Source organism: Ambystoma mexicanum, chromosome 3p, assembly GCF_040938575.1.
Source record: "Ambystoma mexicanum isolate Mex_15411 chromosome 3p, UKY_AmexF1_1, whole genome shotgun sequence".
Classification (NCBI taxonomy): Eukaryota; Metazoa; Chordata; class Amphibia; order Caudata; family Ambystomatidae; genus Ambystoma; species Ambystoma mexicanum.
The window spans coordinates 960,881,974-960,900,632 of NC_090925.1; the positions used below are offsets into that span (position 1 = coordinate 960,881,974).

Below are 18,659 nucleotides of genomic sequence, written 5' to 3' on the forward strand. Positions count from 1 at the left end.
ACATCGAGAACGCGCAAGTGCATGGAAGGGAAAGAGGAAAGTGCAGAACAGAGGAGAGAACAGAATAAAAATAAATAAAGGTGGTAGTGCGCCAGCACGTGTAGGTACGCGTCCTCCAGATACAGGGAGCACATCCAGTCTCCCTTGCACAATGTCTCCGCTATAAAAGCTGGCCTAAACATCTTGAATTTTTGTAGGGGTAAGGAGAGGTTGAGGGTGGCAAGGTCCAACACAACTCTCAGGCCCGCCTGGTATTTTTCTGAATGGTGAAAATCCTGGAGTAAAAGCCCAAGCCTCGCTGGGAGGTTGGGACTTCCTCCACGGCCTGGCTCTCTACGAGTCAACAGATCCCTGCCTGAAGAGTTGCTGTCCCAACTTGAGGGATTGGCGAGGAGGAGGGAGTAGAGGCTGGGATGGGTAGGAGTTACCCCGTGGATACTATGTAGAAGATCCAGCGGTCCGTGAAATTCTGGTGCCAGAAATGTGCATGGAGAGCAAGCATGCCCCCCCCACTGGACTAAACAGGATAGAACTCCCTCCCCACAGAACCATCCATCCCCACGCGTCCTGTAAAATACCACCACTATCATGCCATACTTAGATAGTATCATGAAATGCTTCACCAACATCCAACTAAAACACATTGCCACAATGCACCTTGCCGCCTTCCAATCTGGCTTCTGACCCAGTCACAGCTACAGCACCAAGGCTGCTACACTTCACATCCCCCTGACCTCCTCAACATCAATAGAGAGAGCCATCCGTGTACTCCTTGCGCTCTCTGCAGCCTCCAACACAATTGACCACACCAACTCAACACATTCTATCCCTGCAACATGCTTCAGCCAGCCAAGAATTCCAGCTGGTACTGCAGTACCTGGCTCCACAACTAGTTTATGAACTTCCTTTCTTGTAAAATGGGTTTCTGTCACATTTTTGTAAACATTAAGTTTATTGAAGTACTTCTGGAGTTAACGACATGACGGAAAGAAGGAATCTAAAGTTAATCATGTTAAAGCGCAGAACATTTTTCAATGTGTTTTGTTAAATAGCTTAAGCTACTTTTTAATCCAACGTTTACCCTGATTGTCAGCAACTCGACGAATTTATTAGATTAAGCAAGGTGATGACTAATTTATACAAAGATATTTAATGCACTCTTTAAAAAAGTAGTAATTAGCTGTAGCATTAATCCTCAGTAAGGAATTAATTCCTCACCTGCTTTATTGTTCACTTTTTTAATTTAATCCTATGTTATACATGTTCGAGCACCAAGAGGGGACATCATTTGAGGTCAGTATAGCAATTATATAGTATCACCTTCGCAATATTGAGTTTTTAAAGCAGGAAAGGTTAGGGTTAGATCGAATGACTGGTTTTAAGAACAGTTAGATTCTCCCAAAGGAATGCAGGCAGTCTACTATTCCAGTATTAAAGTGTTCAACATAAAAAACGGTGGGAACAAGCACGGTCAAAGCCAGTAGGTTCAGAAGGAGGCCTTTAGGGAGCCAGGACAGCCAACGTCAATGGACAAAGTCAAAGTTCTGATGCTCTTCTTAGAAAAATGTTCTAGACAGTATCACAGCAACTCAAGGAGTCGCCTTTAGAAAGCACAAGCTGTCAAGCCAATGCAGGTCAACTTAGTGGAAGGTTAAATCATACTCCAGAAGATAACACCCCAAATGGTAAAAGGATAAAATACCCCAAGCCCCACAGTACCTTGAAAATGAAGTTTTCCAGCTGGTTGCCTTCAAAATGCAATGCAGTAGACCCTTGTTCCTGGTCCTTGGTCATGGTGACGAAATGGAGGACGTCTGGCAGGCTCCTGTGGCAGCATTCGAGAGAAGGACTCGGCAGCAAAGGATTTCCATCGATACAGCGGCTTTGTGGTTTTGGCGCCATTTTCTCAGCGCCAATGAAAAACGAAAAAATCTGGTGAAGATTTCCTTGATCCCCTCGGTCTTAGTATCTGGTGAGGGGACTCTGGGTGTGGTTTCTTGCTTCTGTGATGGTCGCTGGATGTCCACGAAGATCTGGCCGGTTTCGGACTTCGGAAGATGATGCACTCAGATGGTCGAGATTCCCCGGTATTGGGCTTCTGCAGCCTAGGAAAGGCACAGCAAGTCGGGGGTTGTGCAGAGTGTCTCGTGGCTAGTTGGTCTCACCAGCCTACGGTGGTAAGTCGTCCTTTACAGGTCTTCCCTGTTGATTGGAAAACTGGGTTGGCACAGGTGCATGGCTTCACCGGGCACTTTGCAGTCCAGGAGGGTGCTGCTGGCGTCTTCTCTCGTCTTCTGCTTTGGATGTTGTCCTCCAGTGGTCGACTCTGCTCTTAGTCCCAAAAACCTCGCTTTTTATCCAAGTTCCCATTTATTCACAGCCCTAGGCTATCAATTACAGCAGGGTGGCTTTTTTCCAGACAGCCAATTGGAACTGGTTTCACCCAGGCACACCTAGAGACAAAGGACAGGGAATTTTCTGGACCCTCCCTCCCTTCCTACCTTTCCAGACACTGGAGCCTGGGCGGGCTTCAGGGATGAAACACGCCAAAGGCAAACTACACAAAGGACTCAAACCTGGTGCAAACAGTAAAAGCATAGAAAAAACAAACAAGAAACGGCAAAGAAAGACGACCAGGGCCATTTTCTCAAAATGGCCACCCTTGTATGATCCTGCAGATCCATGTCACTAAGTAGTAAAAAAGAAACCACTGCACCAGCCATTCAAGTGAGTTAGTGTAACAAAATGTTACATGAGGAATGGGTTAAAAGAGTTACTAAGTAACCACCGCAGCACTCCGCATAGGGTGGTATGTGCTGGACCCATAAACTAACCGTAAAACAGCGGTCATCTTACTATTCTTAGACTTCTCTTAATGTTTAACTACATTTTCTTGGTGAAATACTGTTCAAGGAACTTCTCGGTGGCACTCTACAAAAGGAGCTGTGTCAATGCAAAAGCAGATGCCTATGGAGTAACAGACAGTCAGGAAAACACATGAGTGAGGCAAAATGTCTCACTCCAAAGTAAAATTAAAAAAGCCCCGAGTCTGGCAAAAGAGCTGGGGGTCTCTAAAGGTAAAAGGAATTGGCACAGAAATGAAAATTCTCCCAACAGCAGCCATGAGAAAAAATCCTTGCTGGGAATCTTTGGAGTAAGTAGAGGGTCTTCCCAATGCAGAGTCGAACTCCAGCTCGCTCTTACATGACGTACTGGAATTCTGAACTATATTCACAAACTTTGACACGGCGCGTCAAAGCTGGTTTGCGTCGGTGGATTTACAAGCAAGAGTTTATCGTGGGGTAATCAGTGATACCTCTCCCATTACTTAAATTGCACTCCTTATTTGTGCTCACTGTTTTAGTAGCATCTTCGTTTCATTGAACTGAATTTTATGAACTGCATCTTATGAATTGCTTTTACTAATTGAATATAACTTTAAACATTAGCATTTAAATTGAACCATACTTTAACTTCCTATGTCTGGACTGGTGGTCGGTCATTTTTTTGAAAAAATAATGTCGAAAAAAATGTCGAATTCCGTTTTTTTAAATTATATATTTATTTTGGGGTTCGGGATAATAAAATGGGTAAAACAAAAAAAAAAATTAAAAAAGGGGGTTGGGGGAACCCCCCCATTTCGAAAAAAAAATGCATTAAAAAAAAAAGACTTTCCACATTTTTTTTTTTTCGAAAAAATGACTTTCGACATTATTGGTTTCGAAATTATGACTATAAACCCTGTGGACTTTACCAAGTCCGCCGTGTTCACAAAGCCTACTTTTTTTTACAACAAACACTGCTTCAATATTCGGACCATTGTACGGTAGAAACTACACTACCCTGCCTTTTTGTAGATCCCTCTGTCTTGCCTGACGTTGTCCAGCGCGTTAAAGGCAATTTGTGCTGGTTCATGACAAAGCTAGAGGCTGAGGCGTCCTACTAGTCTCCTTCCACCTGAACACTGGGTCTTCGGTCCTTAATTGCCAGTGCCCAAAAAATAAAAATGCTATCACGTTGTGAACTAATCTCTGCTATACAGAGGAAGGGCTAGAATAATGGCTATATCAGTAGACAAATCTGACGATCAGATCCAGGTTAAAGGAAAGGTGTCAAACTGCAAACCTACAGCTAATGAACTTAATACACAAATTATCAGTCAGTACTCTAGAAACTCACAATACCATACACACAGAAGCCAATAAGATAATGGACCCTATTAAAGATATGAATCTAGCACCACCTCATACTCAATTAAATGTGCTTTGTTAAATACTTGCTCATTAGTTAAACACGCAGTAGAAGTGGCCTATTTTATCACACAAGCCAAAGTTGAATTTTAAGCCATTACGGAGACATGATTGCATGAGGCTGCCCAACACACCTTGCAACGTGAAACTCCCCTGGCTTCCAGTCCCTACACATTGATCGCGTAAGTAACAGGGGCAGGGGTGTGGCCTTAATCTTTAGGCAAGATCAAGTTTTACATCTCAGATGTCCCGCTTTTTGATCACTGTGAGGGCCTTATTATCGAAACTAATATTGATCCTGTTAATGAGTCGATTGCTACTACACAGACCACCAATGACAACACCAATGTTCGAGGAGCAACTACTTTCTTTCTTTGGTAGTATTTAAACAGCAATCTACACTCCTCATCCTGGTCGTTTTTAACCTGTGGGCTAATGATCCCTTGGATCCAGAGGCTACATCTCTGCTGGAGACGCATCAAACCCTGCATTTTGTCCAGCATGTACACCTACCTACACCTACAGGGGTTAACACGCTCGACTGGGTTTTATCCAGGAACCAAAAGTTATCTCCCATATCTGAAAATGAATGTATCTGGTCTGATCACCATTGTATATCCTTTGAGATATGCCCCCACTGTTGCTTTAATGGAAAACAGCCTATCAAACCGCCTGGCCTTACTAGGAACTATCGGAACGTGACTCATGAAACCTTAAGGCACTGGTTATTCCCCTTCTCCCCTCTCGAAGAAAATAGTCCCCTTGAAGAATGTATACTTCTCTTGACAGGCTACGAACCGGAATTTGATATACTGGCATCTCTAAAGGCCACACATCAGAAGAAGTTGGGTGGCTCTAATACCTGGTTTATGTCCGAGAACGGCCAAACGCAAATTGGAACTCATCTGGCATAAACATCCCTCTGACCTCAACCTCCTTGCATACAAACCGGCAGTTGCAACGCTCAAGATCTCAATCTTTCAAAATAAACACTTGAATGAATGTGATCAGCTAAATCAAGACCTAAGGAATAATTTTCTATTTTACAGGAGCTAAAGGGGAGAACTGCTTCTCCCCCTAGGACTATTGACAATGATTGTTCTCAGCACATTCATGATGGCTTCCTGGAGAAAATGTTAAACCAGTAAAATTTACTAGATCAAATAAAATTACTGAATGGTGCTGCAGACGTTATGACTTCTACTGATTATAGATCCGACGTAGAGACTAGGTTGTTCACTTTTAAAGTATCATCAGAGCGAAGGTTTTGGATGTGGTAAATATGCTAAAACCAACCTCATACAAGGGGGACATATTTCCGGTCTCATTATTTAAGGACTTTATCTTGACCTTAGCACCATGGGTTACCAGGTTTGTTAACTGACCCTTTCAGGAAACTTTTGTCATGAACAATATTAAGGAGGCACCAATCACTCCATGATTGAATATAGAGAATCTGAACCCTACAGAGGTGACCAACTATAGGCCCATTATGAATATTCGTTTTGTACTTCAAGGTTTTGACAAAATAGCGCACAATCAGTATGAAACGTATTTGGAGCCTCAGGACATACTTGCGGTAGAGCATTCAAGTTTTCGTCCTAACCATGGGGCAGAGACAGCTCTGCTGGATCTGAAATCTAATATTACCAGCATTATAGAGTATGGCAAAGTGGCTCTACTCCTGCATCTCTCGTCCGCTTTTGATTTAATTTAGTGGACCATAGCCTTTTGACAGACTGACTAAAGTTGGTAAATGCACCTCTCTTGCCGCCACATGATTTAAATCATTTCTTGGCCCCAGAACCAGGAATGTGGTTAAAGGTAGCGCTCAATCATGCACGACCTCTTACATGTGGAGTCCCCCTGGGATCTGGTCCGTCACCTTTGCTCAACAGTCTGGCTCATATGCTAAAGACTGAGAAAATTAATCTTTTCAGCCATACAATCATGGATGGCTTTGAACTCATTGTCTCTGAACAATGTTAAACCAGAGCTCCTTATCCTGGGTACGCAACAAAAACTGAAGAAAACTGGACTCCAGCTTCAAGAGTTACCAGTGCAGACCATGTTATTTCAGTCTACAATTCTGTTAAGGCAGTCGGAGTCTTTCTACTCCCAGCCATCATTTAAGAAGGCCAGTTATTTTAAAACGTCCTGCTCTTATTATGGCCACTTGTTCTGGCAGATTCACCCTTTCCCATCTTAGGCAAAAAGGGCAATGATTGCTGCTGCAATCAAATACAAACTGGACTACTGTAATAGCCTATTGGTACGGAATCTCAGACTAGCATCAGAAAACAAAAGTAACTCAGAATATCGCTGTACGCGCGGTCTGTGGGCTTAAATGCCAAGCCCACGTCACCGAGGCCTGAAGAAATTGCATTGGCTCCTGGGTCAACAAAGTATTTAGTTCAAGGGCCTAGTTATTGTCTTTATATGCCTCCATGATGAGGCACCATCCTATCTAGCCATAAGAATAAAGACAAACCAACCGCCCCCCCCCCCCCCCCCCCCAACCCTCCCGAACGATCCAAAACCATAAAACTCAGCAAACTACGAGTTAACCTCAAGAGGACTGGTGTTGCAAGTTTACATTTTTGGGCCCCAGCTCTGAGGAAAACTCTTCTTTCGTGTCTCATGAAAAGAGCTTAGACTACCATCTTCAAGAAAAGACATTTCTCTTTGACAAAGAACTTGGCTAATGTGTTCTTTCCTTCGGCTCCTCCTACTTTTGTTATTGGTTCTGTTCCCTTGATTTCTGTCTATGCACCCTGAGGCCTTTGGGTTAATGGCGCTATATAAAAAAATATAGATTAACATCAGCCATTTCAACATACAAGCAATCACCAGCATTGGAGAACTGTTTAAAATCGGTATAACGTTTTGGACTAAGCCAAGTGCTATAGATCACCATGTTAACATCTTGGTTTAAGCCATGAGCCCTTAAGACTCAAGACAGCACACCACTGCCCTGCCCATGTGAGTTTGAATATGGAGTGGGCAATGATGCCAGTCAATAGCATGTTCAAATGTTCTTAGCTTACAGTGGGAGTTTAGGACAAGTGTCTTCCGTAATAAACAATTTGTAAGGTTGTACAACAAGTGTATGTACATCACCTAAATGTTGCCTTTCATTCGATTGAGTATGAAGTTATTTTATTCACCCAAATTGAATTTGGATCTCTAGATCATCCACTCGTTACCCTCAATAAAATTTCAATTAGGATGGAAAGGCTTTAACTGCAAACAGAAGGATTGAGGAACCCTACTCCTTCAGCTTACAACATATCTGCGTTCACAGTCACCTGAAAGTCTATTCTTCACTTGGCCATTCTTTGCCGCTGGGCTTGGCCGACCCAGTATAACTATTCAGAAGTTAGTCTGGTCATAAAAACCCCAAAAAAGCTGCCACACTAGGAGGGGTTCAGCTTTAGCACCTTTCAAGTCCGTTACACAGCCATACACAACAGTAGTATTTCTTGAAACTATTGAGTCAATATGCCCTGCCCCTACAGGCACTGAGGTTACCCTCTAAATTGTCAATACTCCGTACCCATGACTTGTGTTTGCTGTGTCAACAGCCACCAAACCAACAAACATTCCGTGTCTATAACCTGTCACACTGCTGCATGCATTTTTTTCTTTTAGCCTTTTACCCATGCTCAATTCCTTGTGTTCTTCCTCAGCAGACTAGTTCTGATACCCTAGGTGGTATAATACTTTAGCTTCCAACACCCTCAACGCTCAGATCGAATTTGGAACAGTATAAAAGCTTTGAAACTATTAACCTAGTTGAAGAGATGCCACAGAGTATAGTGAGCCGCTTTGACTTGTGAAATTTAGAGTGGTCCGACACTGCACTTCACTATTAATGGGCCCTCCAACAGTTCAGCCTGTGACTTGTTCTTGAAGAACCTGCAGGACTAGAACGACTGCTAGGGGAGGACAGAAACGTTTCTGAAAGGTCATCTACCCAATATTAAAGCACAATGGCCTGAACTGTTGCAACAAAATGGGCTCCACTCCACCATAAAGCACTTTCCTAGGATATTGGTTTGCATGGCCCATGAGAACCAATTCTACAGTCCAACACATTTCATGGAGGCACTGAAGCAAGCGCTTTAAAATCGGGGTAGACTAGTTGCAAGCTTCTAGCCAAGCATAAAGTCAACTAACCCCTCAATTCTCCAAAAAAAGGACACCAGGGTTTACTCTCCAAAAGTATCACTAGCCAATGGCCTGTGGCCAGTGAGGACTGTTTTTATTGTATAAGCCAAGCAAGACTGATGTAGCAATTTACCTAAAATGGTATTACTCTACCTGAACACTCCCCTGCTGAAACAAATGTGAACCTGAAGGTGACCGGTTCAAATATCAATATAACCAAATCCTTATTTCATTCTTCAAACTGAACAAATGAACACACGTTAAAAGCAAAGGCTAAATTTATGGATGGCTTAATGCCTTTGTATACTTAAAGGTAATTTAATCATGCAGAATCTAGTTCCTCTGACCCAGACTTCAGAAACGCTGATCAGATATCATGGGGATATCTGAATCAGAATAGCTGATCTGATATGCTGATATCAGCATATCAGATATCAGAAATCCTTCTCCCCCTCCCCCAGCTCTGCCAACTTGTCCACCTTTTCTCCCATCACCCCTTCATGCGTCTCCCACCTTTTGTCCAAAACTCACCCTACTGCTGCCCCCTCTGACCCTATCCCCACATCCCTCATCCCCAAAATGTACCCCCTCCTTATTCCCTACCCAACCACCTTCTTCAACATCTGTCTCTCCTCCGCCACCTTTCCTTCAGCTTTCAAACATGCTACCATAATCCCTATCCTGAAGAAACCTTCTGCTAACCCTCTTCTTGCCTCCAACTTCCGGCCAATCTCCCTTCTCCCCTTCATTTCTAAGCTCCTCGAGCGCCTTGCCTACTCTCAACTTTCGACTTTAGTCTCATCCCACTCCTTCCTCCCCACCTCTCAATCTGGTTTCCGCCCTAAACACTCCACTGAGACTGCCCTCACCAATGTCCTCAACCCTCTCCTCACTGCTCGCTACGCTAAGCAATCTTCAATTCTCATCCTCCTTGATCTCTCTGCGGCTTTTGATACCGTAGATCACCCCTTACTTCTTAGCACTCTGTCCTCCTTCGGCTTCAAAGACTGTTCTCTCCTGGCTCACCTCTTACATCGATCCTTCACCGTCTCCTGAGGCAGCCGTTCCTCCAGCCTCCCCCTGAACTATGGCATCCCTCAGGGTTCCGTGCTGGGACCCTGTCTTTTCTCTCTCTACACCTCCCTTCTCTCCCCAGTCATCTCTTCTTTCAGCATTTCCCACCACTTCTACGCTGATGACACCCAACTCCTTTCCTTCACATCTGACCTCCACCTCTCTTTCGTCCTGCCTCACGGCCATAAAAGATTGGATGTCATCCCACTTTCTTTCCCTCAATACTGACAAGACTGAGGTGCTTTTCCTCCCTCCTAACACTCTCCCCTTCTCCTCCCTTCATCCACTTTCCACCTTCCAACCTCCCCATATCTTCCCATGGCCGCAATCTCGGCCTCCACCTCGACTCCTCTCCTTCTCCAACCACATCTCTCTAACCTCTCGAGCCTGTCGCCACCACCTCTATAACATCCGCAAGATGCGCTCCTCTCTCACATTCCATGCATCCAAACTCCTAATCTCCTCCCTTATTTTCTCCCGCCTCTTCTACTGCTCCTCTCTCCTCTTTGGACTCCCTGTCTCTCAACTAACTCCCCTAAAATCCATCTACCACTCCTATATCTGTACTTTAGGTCTCCTCGGCCCTCAAGACTATTTCTACCTCTCTCTCTCAACTTGGCTGGCTTCCCTTCCTCTCACAACTGAAATGTCAATTCCTCTGCCTTGTCTACAAATCTCTCCATGACCTGGCACACACCCCCCCCCCCACTCAGCAAACCTCTACCTCCTCACTTTACCCCCAAGCGCCTCCTCACGCTTCCGCTCCTTCCAACTCTTGGCCCCCCCCCCCCTACACTGGAACTCCCTCCCGCTCTCCATCTGCTCCACCCCTACCTACTCATCCTTCCGCCACTCCCTGAAAGCCCATCTCCTTCACTCCCCCCCGACTTCCCTTCCCGACTTCCCTTCCGTACCCCCCTCCTACCCTTGCCCCCCCCTCCTCTCCCCCTGACCCTAAATTGGTAACAGATACTACTTATGGTCAATGAGGACACAGACCACTCCCTCTTCCCTCCTCCCCCCCTCTTCCCCTACCTCAAATCCTACAACGTAACTCCCATCACCTACCCCCTCCTCTACACTCACCCCCCCCCACTCTCCCCCTTGTAAATAGTTCTACTTATTGTTCTAATGACCTGTTCATGTTTGTAAATATGCTTCTCTCACTTTGTACCTGTATTGTAAAGCGCTTTGGCTTAAAGCGCTATCTAAATCCAATAAACAAACATATCAGATTCAGGTCAAGATCTTAAGGCGATTAGTATGTGCTAGATTGCAAGTGCTTATTTATGCTCCGCCACAATATTTCAATATACAACCCACTCCAGCTCATACAAATAGTTTCAACTGTTTTTCAACAAACCAGAATGAATGAAATGAACGTACGTCTCACTGTGTGTGTAAACACTGCAACTAAATATGTTAGAATGTATTGTCCCTGCTCACTATAGTGAGCACCATTTGCAAATGTGCAACATATCCACAGCTCCTCTGAGCCAATACTAGGTAAACATACCTTTCAGCAGCTCGGGGTACTTTGTGTGCACTAGGTTGGTCAGGTCGCCGCCATCATCCAAGATCATATTGAGAGGCTTGCCATCCTTGAAGTACAGAGTCTGATCGATGCACCAGATGTACTCTTCGTCTGTCTCCCCTTTCCAGGCATACACTAGAAGCAGGAGATCATTGGTCAGTCTTAATGCTACCCATCATGGTAAACTGGTGCCACAGACTACACTAAAACTTGAGTCACAAAAAGAATATTCATCGCTTACCAACTAAATCTTACCAACTCATACAATCCCAAGCAAAAGACTGCAATCCATGGTACCATGGAAAATGTTCTAACCACTGCATAACCTGCAAGTTCAATTTACAGTAAATCTCTGTACTGCATGTACCTGAATGAGGGAAATGTGCTCATTTAACATGAATGAGTGCAGAAAAGGTTGGTGTTGTCTGTGTGCCCCTTTCAGTCAGTTAAATTCTCTAGAGATAGTGACATTTGGATTAATGATTTGACAACCACGTTTAGAAGCCAAATATTAGAACGCAAAAGCTAATTTCTGTTTTAAGTACCTCTTCATTGGGAACATCCAGAACTTTAACCATTAAGGAGCTGTACATCTAAGTTTGGTGATTTATAGCTCAAATGTCAGCAAGTCAATGTGTAGGCAGACTAGTAGATTCAAAGGAGCAGCTTGAGACAGCATCAGCATTTCTCAGGTTGCAGAAGCTGTTTCAGCACCAGAATTCAGAAAAATCCTTCAAACGTAAATCAAAATGGAGCATGGTGCCCAAAAGTTGCTTTGGGAGTGGTCCATTAATGATCTGTAGATGAGATTGGTTTTATTTATAAACTTGACTCATTGGAAAAAAGTGGTTGGAGGAAAGGTGACCACTAGGGGGGAAATCAGCACAACATATTTTGTATCCATTGGAAACAACCTGGCCGATTCAGGGAGTAGGACATACTACACTGAAAAGGTGCCAAGGAATGAAAAAAATGTAGGTCACATTTTCACCAATTAAATGACCACTGTATTAACAGTGGGCAACTAATTGGTGAAACTGTGACAAGTTTTCGTTCCTTGGCACCTGTTAGGAGAGAGTCTGTTAGGACAGTTTTCCTAAAGTCCATCAACAGGTGAGGCTCAAACTATCACTTGGTATACAGGCCGAAACTCTTAATACACGTCTGTATAACCCAAAGGTTTGGTAGAATGGCAAAGCAGCCAAGCTCATCTTTGGAGGATGTGAGCTATAGGTAATTACAATCAACTCAGTAAATATGGGCTCAAAGAAACTCACACTGTTATATTATTTTATATACACAAGGCATGGTTATATTTAGGCAAGTACTATTTAAACTAATTAACAGAAGAAAATATGAGAGTAAACTTAAGAAAATATACAATTCAATAACAGTTCCAATGGTAAGTACCATCCCTAGTAGTCGCTCAGAGAATGGTCTGTTGCAGGAATATAAAAAAGGGTTATTCAGTACCAGCAATAGCAGTTCAACACTAGATTACTTTTCAATGGCCTCAAAGCATCAGTAGTTCATCCCTATCTAGTTAAGAGATCTTCAGAGTCAGATTGGAGGGGCAACAGGAGCGGCACAGTAGTAGAAAAGAAAGTTCCAAAGGATTCCTTGATTATCAGTAAGTGTGATGCTTTTGAGGGTCAAAAAGGTTTCAGGGACCTTGGGACAGGATCCCTAAAAGTGCACAAGCATTAGGCCTGGGAGAATGGTATAGGTTAACACCCCAACACTGGAATCAGCACTCTAGCAACACAGAAGTGCCAAAATGGCTTGATGCAAGAACAGTCCCACTGTACCAGAAGATTGACAAAGAAAATGCAGCTGTATTCTTTCACGGTGCAGCAACAATGGACCCGGTCGCCTGTTCCTTGGTCATGGGGACAAGAGAACCGACTCTTGAAGGGATGTCGCAGCAGCAGTCTAGAGAAAGGACTCAGCATGGAATATTTCATTCACAGTGTCTGCAGTTTTGGTGCCTTTTCACAGGCTCCAAGGATCAACAAACTCCCCAACAGTCCAACTTGATTCCTCCTCGGTCCTGCAAGGGGAGTGGGGGGCGATTATGCCTCGGTTCACAGAAGACTATGCATTACAATTGGGTCGGAAGTCCCCTAGTATTGGGTGTTTTGCAGCCCAGTAAGGTCACAGCACGTCAGGGGATGGCTCGTTCTGCAGGACGTCTTATAGCTAGTTGGTCCCACCAGGCAAATGGAAGGATTTGTCCTTTTCGGTACTGCGCTGTCGATTTGAAAATGGGGTCAGAACAGCAGTGGTCTCTTTGCGGTTGCTGGAAGGGGCTGCAGGTGTCTCTGGTAGTCTTTTGATCTTCTGTTAGTCGTCAACTTGCCTTCTGCCTCAGGGACCTCACCTTTTATTAGTAGTTCACACTCATCCTGTGCAAACTCTCCCTGCAGTTTACACAAAGGGTCCAATCAGGACAGCCAGCCCACCAGTGCGAACAGCTTATTTTCAGGCACACCAGAAGACAAAAGCATAGCATAGAGTTTCGGGATCCCTTCATGCGTCCTGTCCTCGCACACACACTGGAGCCTCGGCAGGCTACACAAACGGTTCACACCGAAGAAAAAACCTCCCCGTCCCAGGATGGTAGAAAGGCCACCAAGAAAGAAAAACCACACAAGAATAGGTGAAAAAAGAAAGCAGCCACCATATTGGAACAAAGCTGACCCTTCTGTGCATAGCCGCAGCTGTGAAGACAGCCTACGAGCAAATATAACAAATGTCAGTAGACCACGTCCACTGCCTCCAGCCATACCCATAGGGTTGTTAGAGAGAATAGAAGGTAACCCCCCTCAGCACTCAACACAAGGTGGTGTGTGCTGATCTCGCAAAAGCTAAAGACAAAAGGTATCCTTCTAACCTTGAGAACGGTAGTTCTTAAGGAAAATAAAAATATAAAAAGGAGGGCCCATAGTGCTCCCAGCATCACAGCACAGGGTGCTGTGTGCAGCAAGTGAAACAGATGCCTTTAAATACGTATGGAGGAAAACATGACAAAGTAACAATGCACAGGGTTCCTATAGTCAGAGCAATAAGAATGAATGAGGGGATAAAGACTCTTCCACCCTCCTTTCTCTCCCCCCCCCCGCCCCTCATTCAGAAGAGGCCAGCAAAAAGTCCTGGGGTCTCACTAGGAGATGACGGGGGTGAGGCATGGTAGTTGTGAATAGACCCATTCTAAACCGGGCAGGGCAGACCAGGCAATTGCGTGGCAATACCACGCAGGCCAAGCCAACTTTGTCTCAAGTAATTCTCGCTCCATCCCATTCCTCGTACAGTTACATGTTCTTTCTAGTAGTGGGAACCACCATTTGAAAGAAAACACAGTAGCAGTCACCAAAGCTCAAATGTACTTTGTAATCACTGTCTCACTACACCCCACAATCTGCTTCACAGGCTGTGCACAGTTATGTGACTAAATCTCAGGTTTCCAGTGATGAAAGCCGCAAAGAGCATAAGAATTTTCTGGAAGAGTGATTTTAGTCATCCATTCTCAGGTGCATGTTGAAATTCAGCAAGGCGTCCAGACTAGGAATCCCAAATTAACACAAATGCCAAGATTCTTGAATTCTGCTTGGATAGTCAGTGAAGTATGAAGCAGACTCAATTCTGATGGACTTCATATGTAGCAGCTGCCTCAGGCAAGTTATTAAATTCTGGCAAATTCAGGAAGCTGTTTTTCCCCAGGCTTGCAAACCGCTGCTACACAACTAATAATCCTGTTGGAGAGAACAGTAATTTTGGAGAATGCATCCAATACATCAAACGCTCTAAACCTGCACGAAAATATAAGCTGCGAAAGTCACTAACAAAAGGCACAGCTTAGAAACAACCAGCCCCGCACAAAGATTTCCCTGTGTAGTCCCAATAAACCACTAGTAGTCATGCCTCCGCGAGCTACAATGCATAACACCATATATTCAACATAACCATGTGTCCTTAATAGATACAGCAGCATTTACATTAGTTAGGGAAACAGAATAGTACTCAATAATGAATGCTAGTAACCCCTTACACTAATTGAATTAACAGCACATGTAGGCCTCGACACCTTGTTAGCCATCTCAAGCATGAAAAAGCTTAAACCCCACCCTTAGCAGAAATCATTAGCCAGGCCCTAGCAGAGACACAGCAAGCTGCAACTTTGCAAAGCAATACTAAAATGCAGTGCAGTGATTGGTTAAGGAAAGGCCAGTGAACATCTTCTCAAGCCTGAGTTGCGGTAGTGAGGGCACGAAAGAGCAACCAAGTTATCAGACCCCCGAAGCTAAAGGACAGAACACTGCACACGGATTGGTCGAAAAAACACACCAGTTTAGCCGAGTTCCCAAGACACTGTTCAAACGAGATACAACTATGTTCCTAGGCAGTACAACAAAAAGTATCATAATGGAGGTCACAAGTTGTTAAAAACTGAATGAGCAGTTAAGGATATGCTTGTCGAGACAATGATCCAGGTACAACACTGCCCTCTGTAGGATAATTCGCACTAAGATCTCTAATTGCTAAGAAAAAGGCATTCAAACCGCAATTGCACAGTAGAATTAGAAAGTAGGGATTTTTATGGAAACTCAGACTGCCTTCACTGCACATGCATAGGAGAAGCAAGAGCAAATTAAAAAAATTGCAAAATATATATTTTTGCTGTTACCTGCTTTTTACGGTTTGGAGCTACACAGCAATTTTTTTACATTTTGTTAATTCCAATAAAGAAAAAGATTTAAACTTTATTTCTGGTTCTATGGTGTGGTTTTTCTTGACCGACTGCAATATTTCAATACTCTGGCAAAATATATATAATTGATAAATTACTCACCGTTATCTTATTTGATGCTTTTATCTGCTTAGATTCACATGCTACGCAGCATAGGTCGACATCTAGTGGTAGCTGCGCCACAATTACATTGTTTTCGAAACTCGAAAAGGGACGTCAACAGGGGTCGTGCCCGTAATACTATCCCTAGTGTGACTACTGTACCCATGGTCCTTCATTCGTCGAGGTCCCTCAGATTGTTGTTTCCGACATGAAGTGTAGCGCAAGTACAGGTGTAATAAAGCAGAGGAGTAGATCAAGCCAGAGAAACATCTGTGCACCTACTCCACAGGAGAGGAAGGGTGGGTGTATGTGAATCTATGCAGATACCAGCATCAGAAATAAGATTGCGGTGAGCAAATTCTCTTAGTGCTTAGTCTTTCGTCCATGCTGCATGGACGTCCCTTCTAGGGTCGGGAGACGGAACCTTTATCACCAGAAAAAAACCTTCCCCTTTAAATTTAAAGGCGTGCACAGGTGCGGCCCTGGGAGCATGCACTGCCCTGACTCCACACCTCAGTCCCCATAGACGCGTCGACAATAGATTAACATTGCCTTATGACACCAGTTTTATTAGGAGTGAGGATGGTGGGACGTATGGAGGAAAGGAGACTGAGTACGTTAGTCACTACGGTGAGTAACTTATAATTACTCTTACGTCCCGTCCCCTTTACTCGATACTGCATGGGTGAATACAACTGATTGTAGCCCAAGGGTGGGAAGGAGACCCTCCTTAAGCAAACCAGTTTCTAAGAACCGCCTGTCCGAAAGCTGCGTCTGATCTAGAGCCGGCGTCCAAACAGTAGTGCTTGCAGAAAGCCAAAGGGGTGGCCCATGAGGCCGCCCTGCTTATGACTTGCCAGGGTACGTGCCACTGGAATGCAAGGGCTGTTGCCTTGGCTCTGACCACATGGACATGCATGTCGGCCAGCAGTGGCTTAAGCGGTCGCTCATAAGCTTATTTGATGGCCGAGACCATCCACTGGGCTATGTAGGCCCGATACCCCAGTTCTTGATCCGCCGAAGGTGACAAACAGCACGCCCAACTAGCTGAAGCCCTTGGTCCTATCCAAGTAGAATTTCAGTGCCCGCCTGACATCTAGGCAGTGCAGAACTCTGTACCTCGTCCTTAGTCTCAGCAAAAAACTTAGGCAGCACCATTTCCTCGTTCATATGGAATGCGGATGGCACCTTGGTTAGGAATGCTGGGTGTGTCTGCAGGACTACCTTTTCCTTGTGAAACATAGCATAGCGCTCTGAAGCAGCCAGCGCCTGGATTTTGCTACCTCTGCAAGCCGAGGTGAGGCTGACTAGCAAGGCTGTCTTAATGGTGACCAGCCTGATGTACGCGGACGCCATTGGCTCAAATTGTTTGTGCGCCAGGGCTCACAAAACTATGTTAAGGTCCCACACAGGGTGTGGCTTCTTGATGGGCGGGTAGAGTCTGGAGAGTCCGGTCAAATGCTTCTTGACAAACGGGTTGGAAGAGGAGAACACCTCTTCCTGATTTTCTGTAGGCCCCAATAGCTACCAAGTACGTGCAGTAAGTGTCAACCTGTACGCGGGCGAGGTGCGCCGAGAAGGAGAGCACGTCGTCCAATGTACATGCGAGAGGGTTGATATCCTTAGGGTCTGCCCAGCAGCAGAACCTGGTCCATTTGCTCTTATAGTGGGTTCTGGTAGCTTTGCTCCTGGTCCCCTGTATGATCTCCAGATTAGCCTGGGAAAGGCTGCGGTGCCCTAGCGTGATGTGCTCAGGAACCACGCTGTGAGGGCTAGTTTCTGTGGTGCAGGGTGGATGAGCATGCCCCCTGCTGCGCTAGATGTGCTGGGCCCATCGGAAGGTGAATGGGTGGTCTCTCCGAGAGGCTGAGCAGCTCCGAGAAACATGGCCTGGCTGGCCACATGAAGTTATTAAAATGACACTGAGGTGACGAGACTCCTTGATCTTGCATATCACCCTGTGTATCAGCGGTGTGGGTGGAAAGGTGTATGCTGTCACGCTGTTCTATTGAATCTAGAATGTGTCGTTCAGGGAGATGGGGCCCAGTCCCTGCCCGGAGGCAAACTGTTGGCACTTCCTGTAGTCCCATGTGGCAAAGAGGTCCACCTGGGGGTGTCCCCATCTGCTGAAGATCACCTGCAGCACAAGGTCGTTCAATTGCCACTCGTAATTGTTCGCTCCCTGTCTGCTGAGCCTGTCCACGTCCAGGTTGGATTTCCCCTGAAGGTGGACGGCCGTGAGGAAGATATTCTCCAGGGCCCATTCCCACATACTCCGCCAGCCTGCACAGTGGAGGGGACATAGTACCTCCCTGCTTGTTGGCATAGAGCATGCTGGTTGAGTGGTCTGTCTGAATGAGGACGACCTTGCCCTCGATAACCGGAAGGAAGGCTCCGAGAGCTAGCCAGATGGCCTTCAGTTCCAGCCAACTGATGTGGAACTTCTGCCTGGTCCAGGTGCCATGGACGCAGTAGTTGTCCAGGGTGCCCCCCCTCCCTCGAAAGAGGAGTCCGTAGTGATGGTGACCTGCGGAGTAGGCTGCCGGAAAGGTTTGCCTGTCCGTAGGGTGCAGTCCCTGGACTACCATGTGAGGTCCAGGTGAAGAGAAGGAGGGACGTTGATCATCTCCACCTGAGAGCCCCACTCCTGGTTCCATGATGCTGCAAGTGCAGCTGTATCCTCCTCATCCTGAGTCTTGTGTGGGGTACGGCCAGTAGGACTGCTGCCATGAGACCCAGTAGATGTTGGTACCACCAGGCCAATGTTACTTCTCTGCTGAGG

General features: G+C 45.4%; 1 protein-coding gene across 1 annotated transcript in view; it reads right to left on the reverse strand.

Annotated features, from left to right (window-relative positions):
* Positions 1-18,659, reverse strand: part of AHCY (adenosylhomocysteinase) — a 403,130-nt gene that overhangs the window by 208,048 nt on the left and 176,423 nt on the right. Inside the window, exon 4 of the mRNA XM_069652263.1 lies at positions 11,011-11,163. Within this exon, the coding sequence (XP_069508364.1) occupies positions 11,011-11,163 (153 nt within the window). The remainder of the gene's footprint in view (positions 1-11,010; positions 11,164-18,659) is intronic.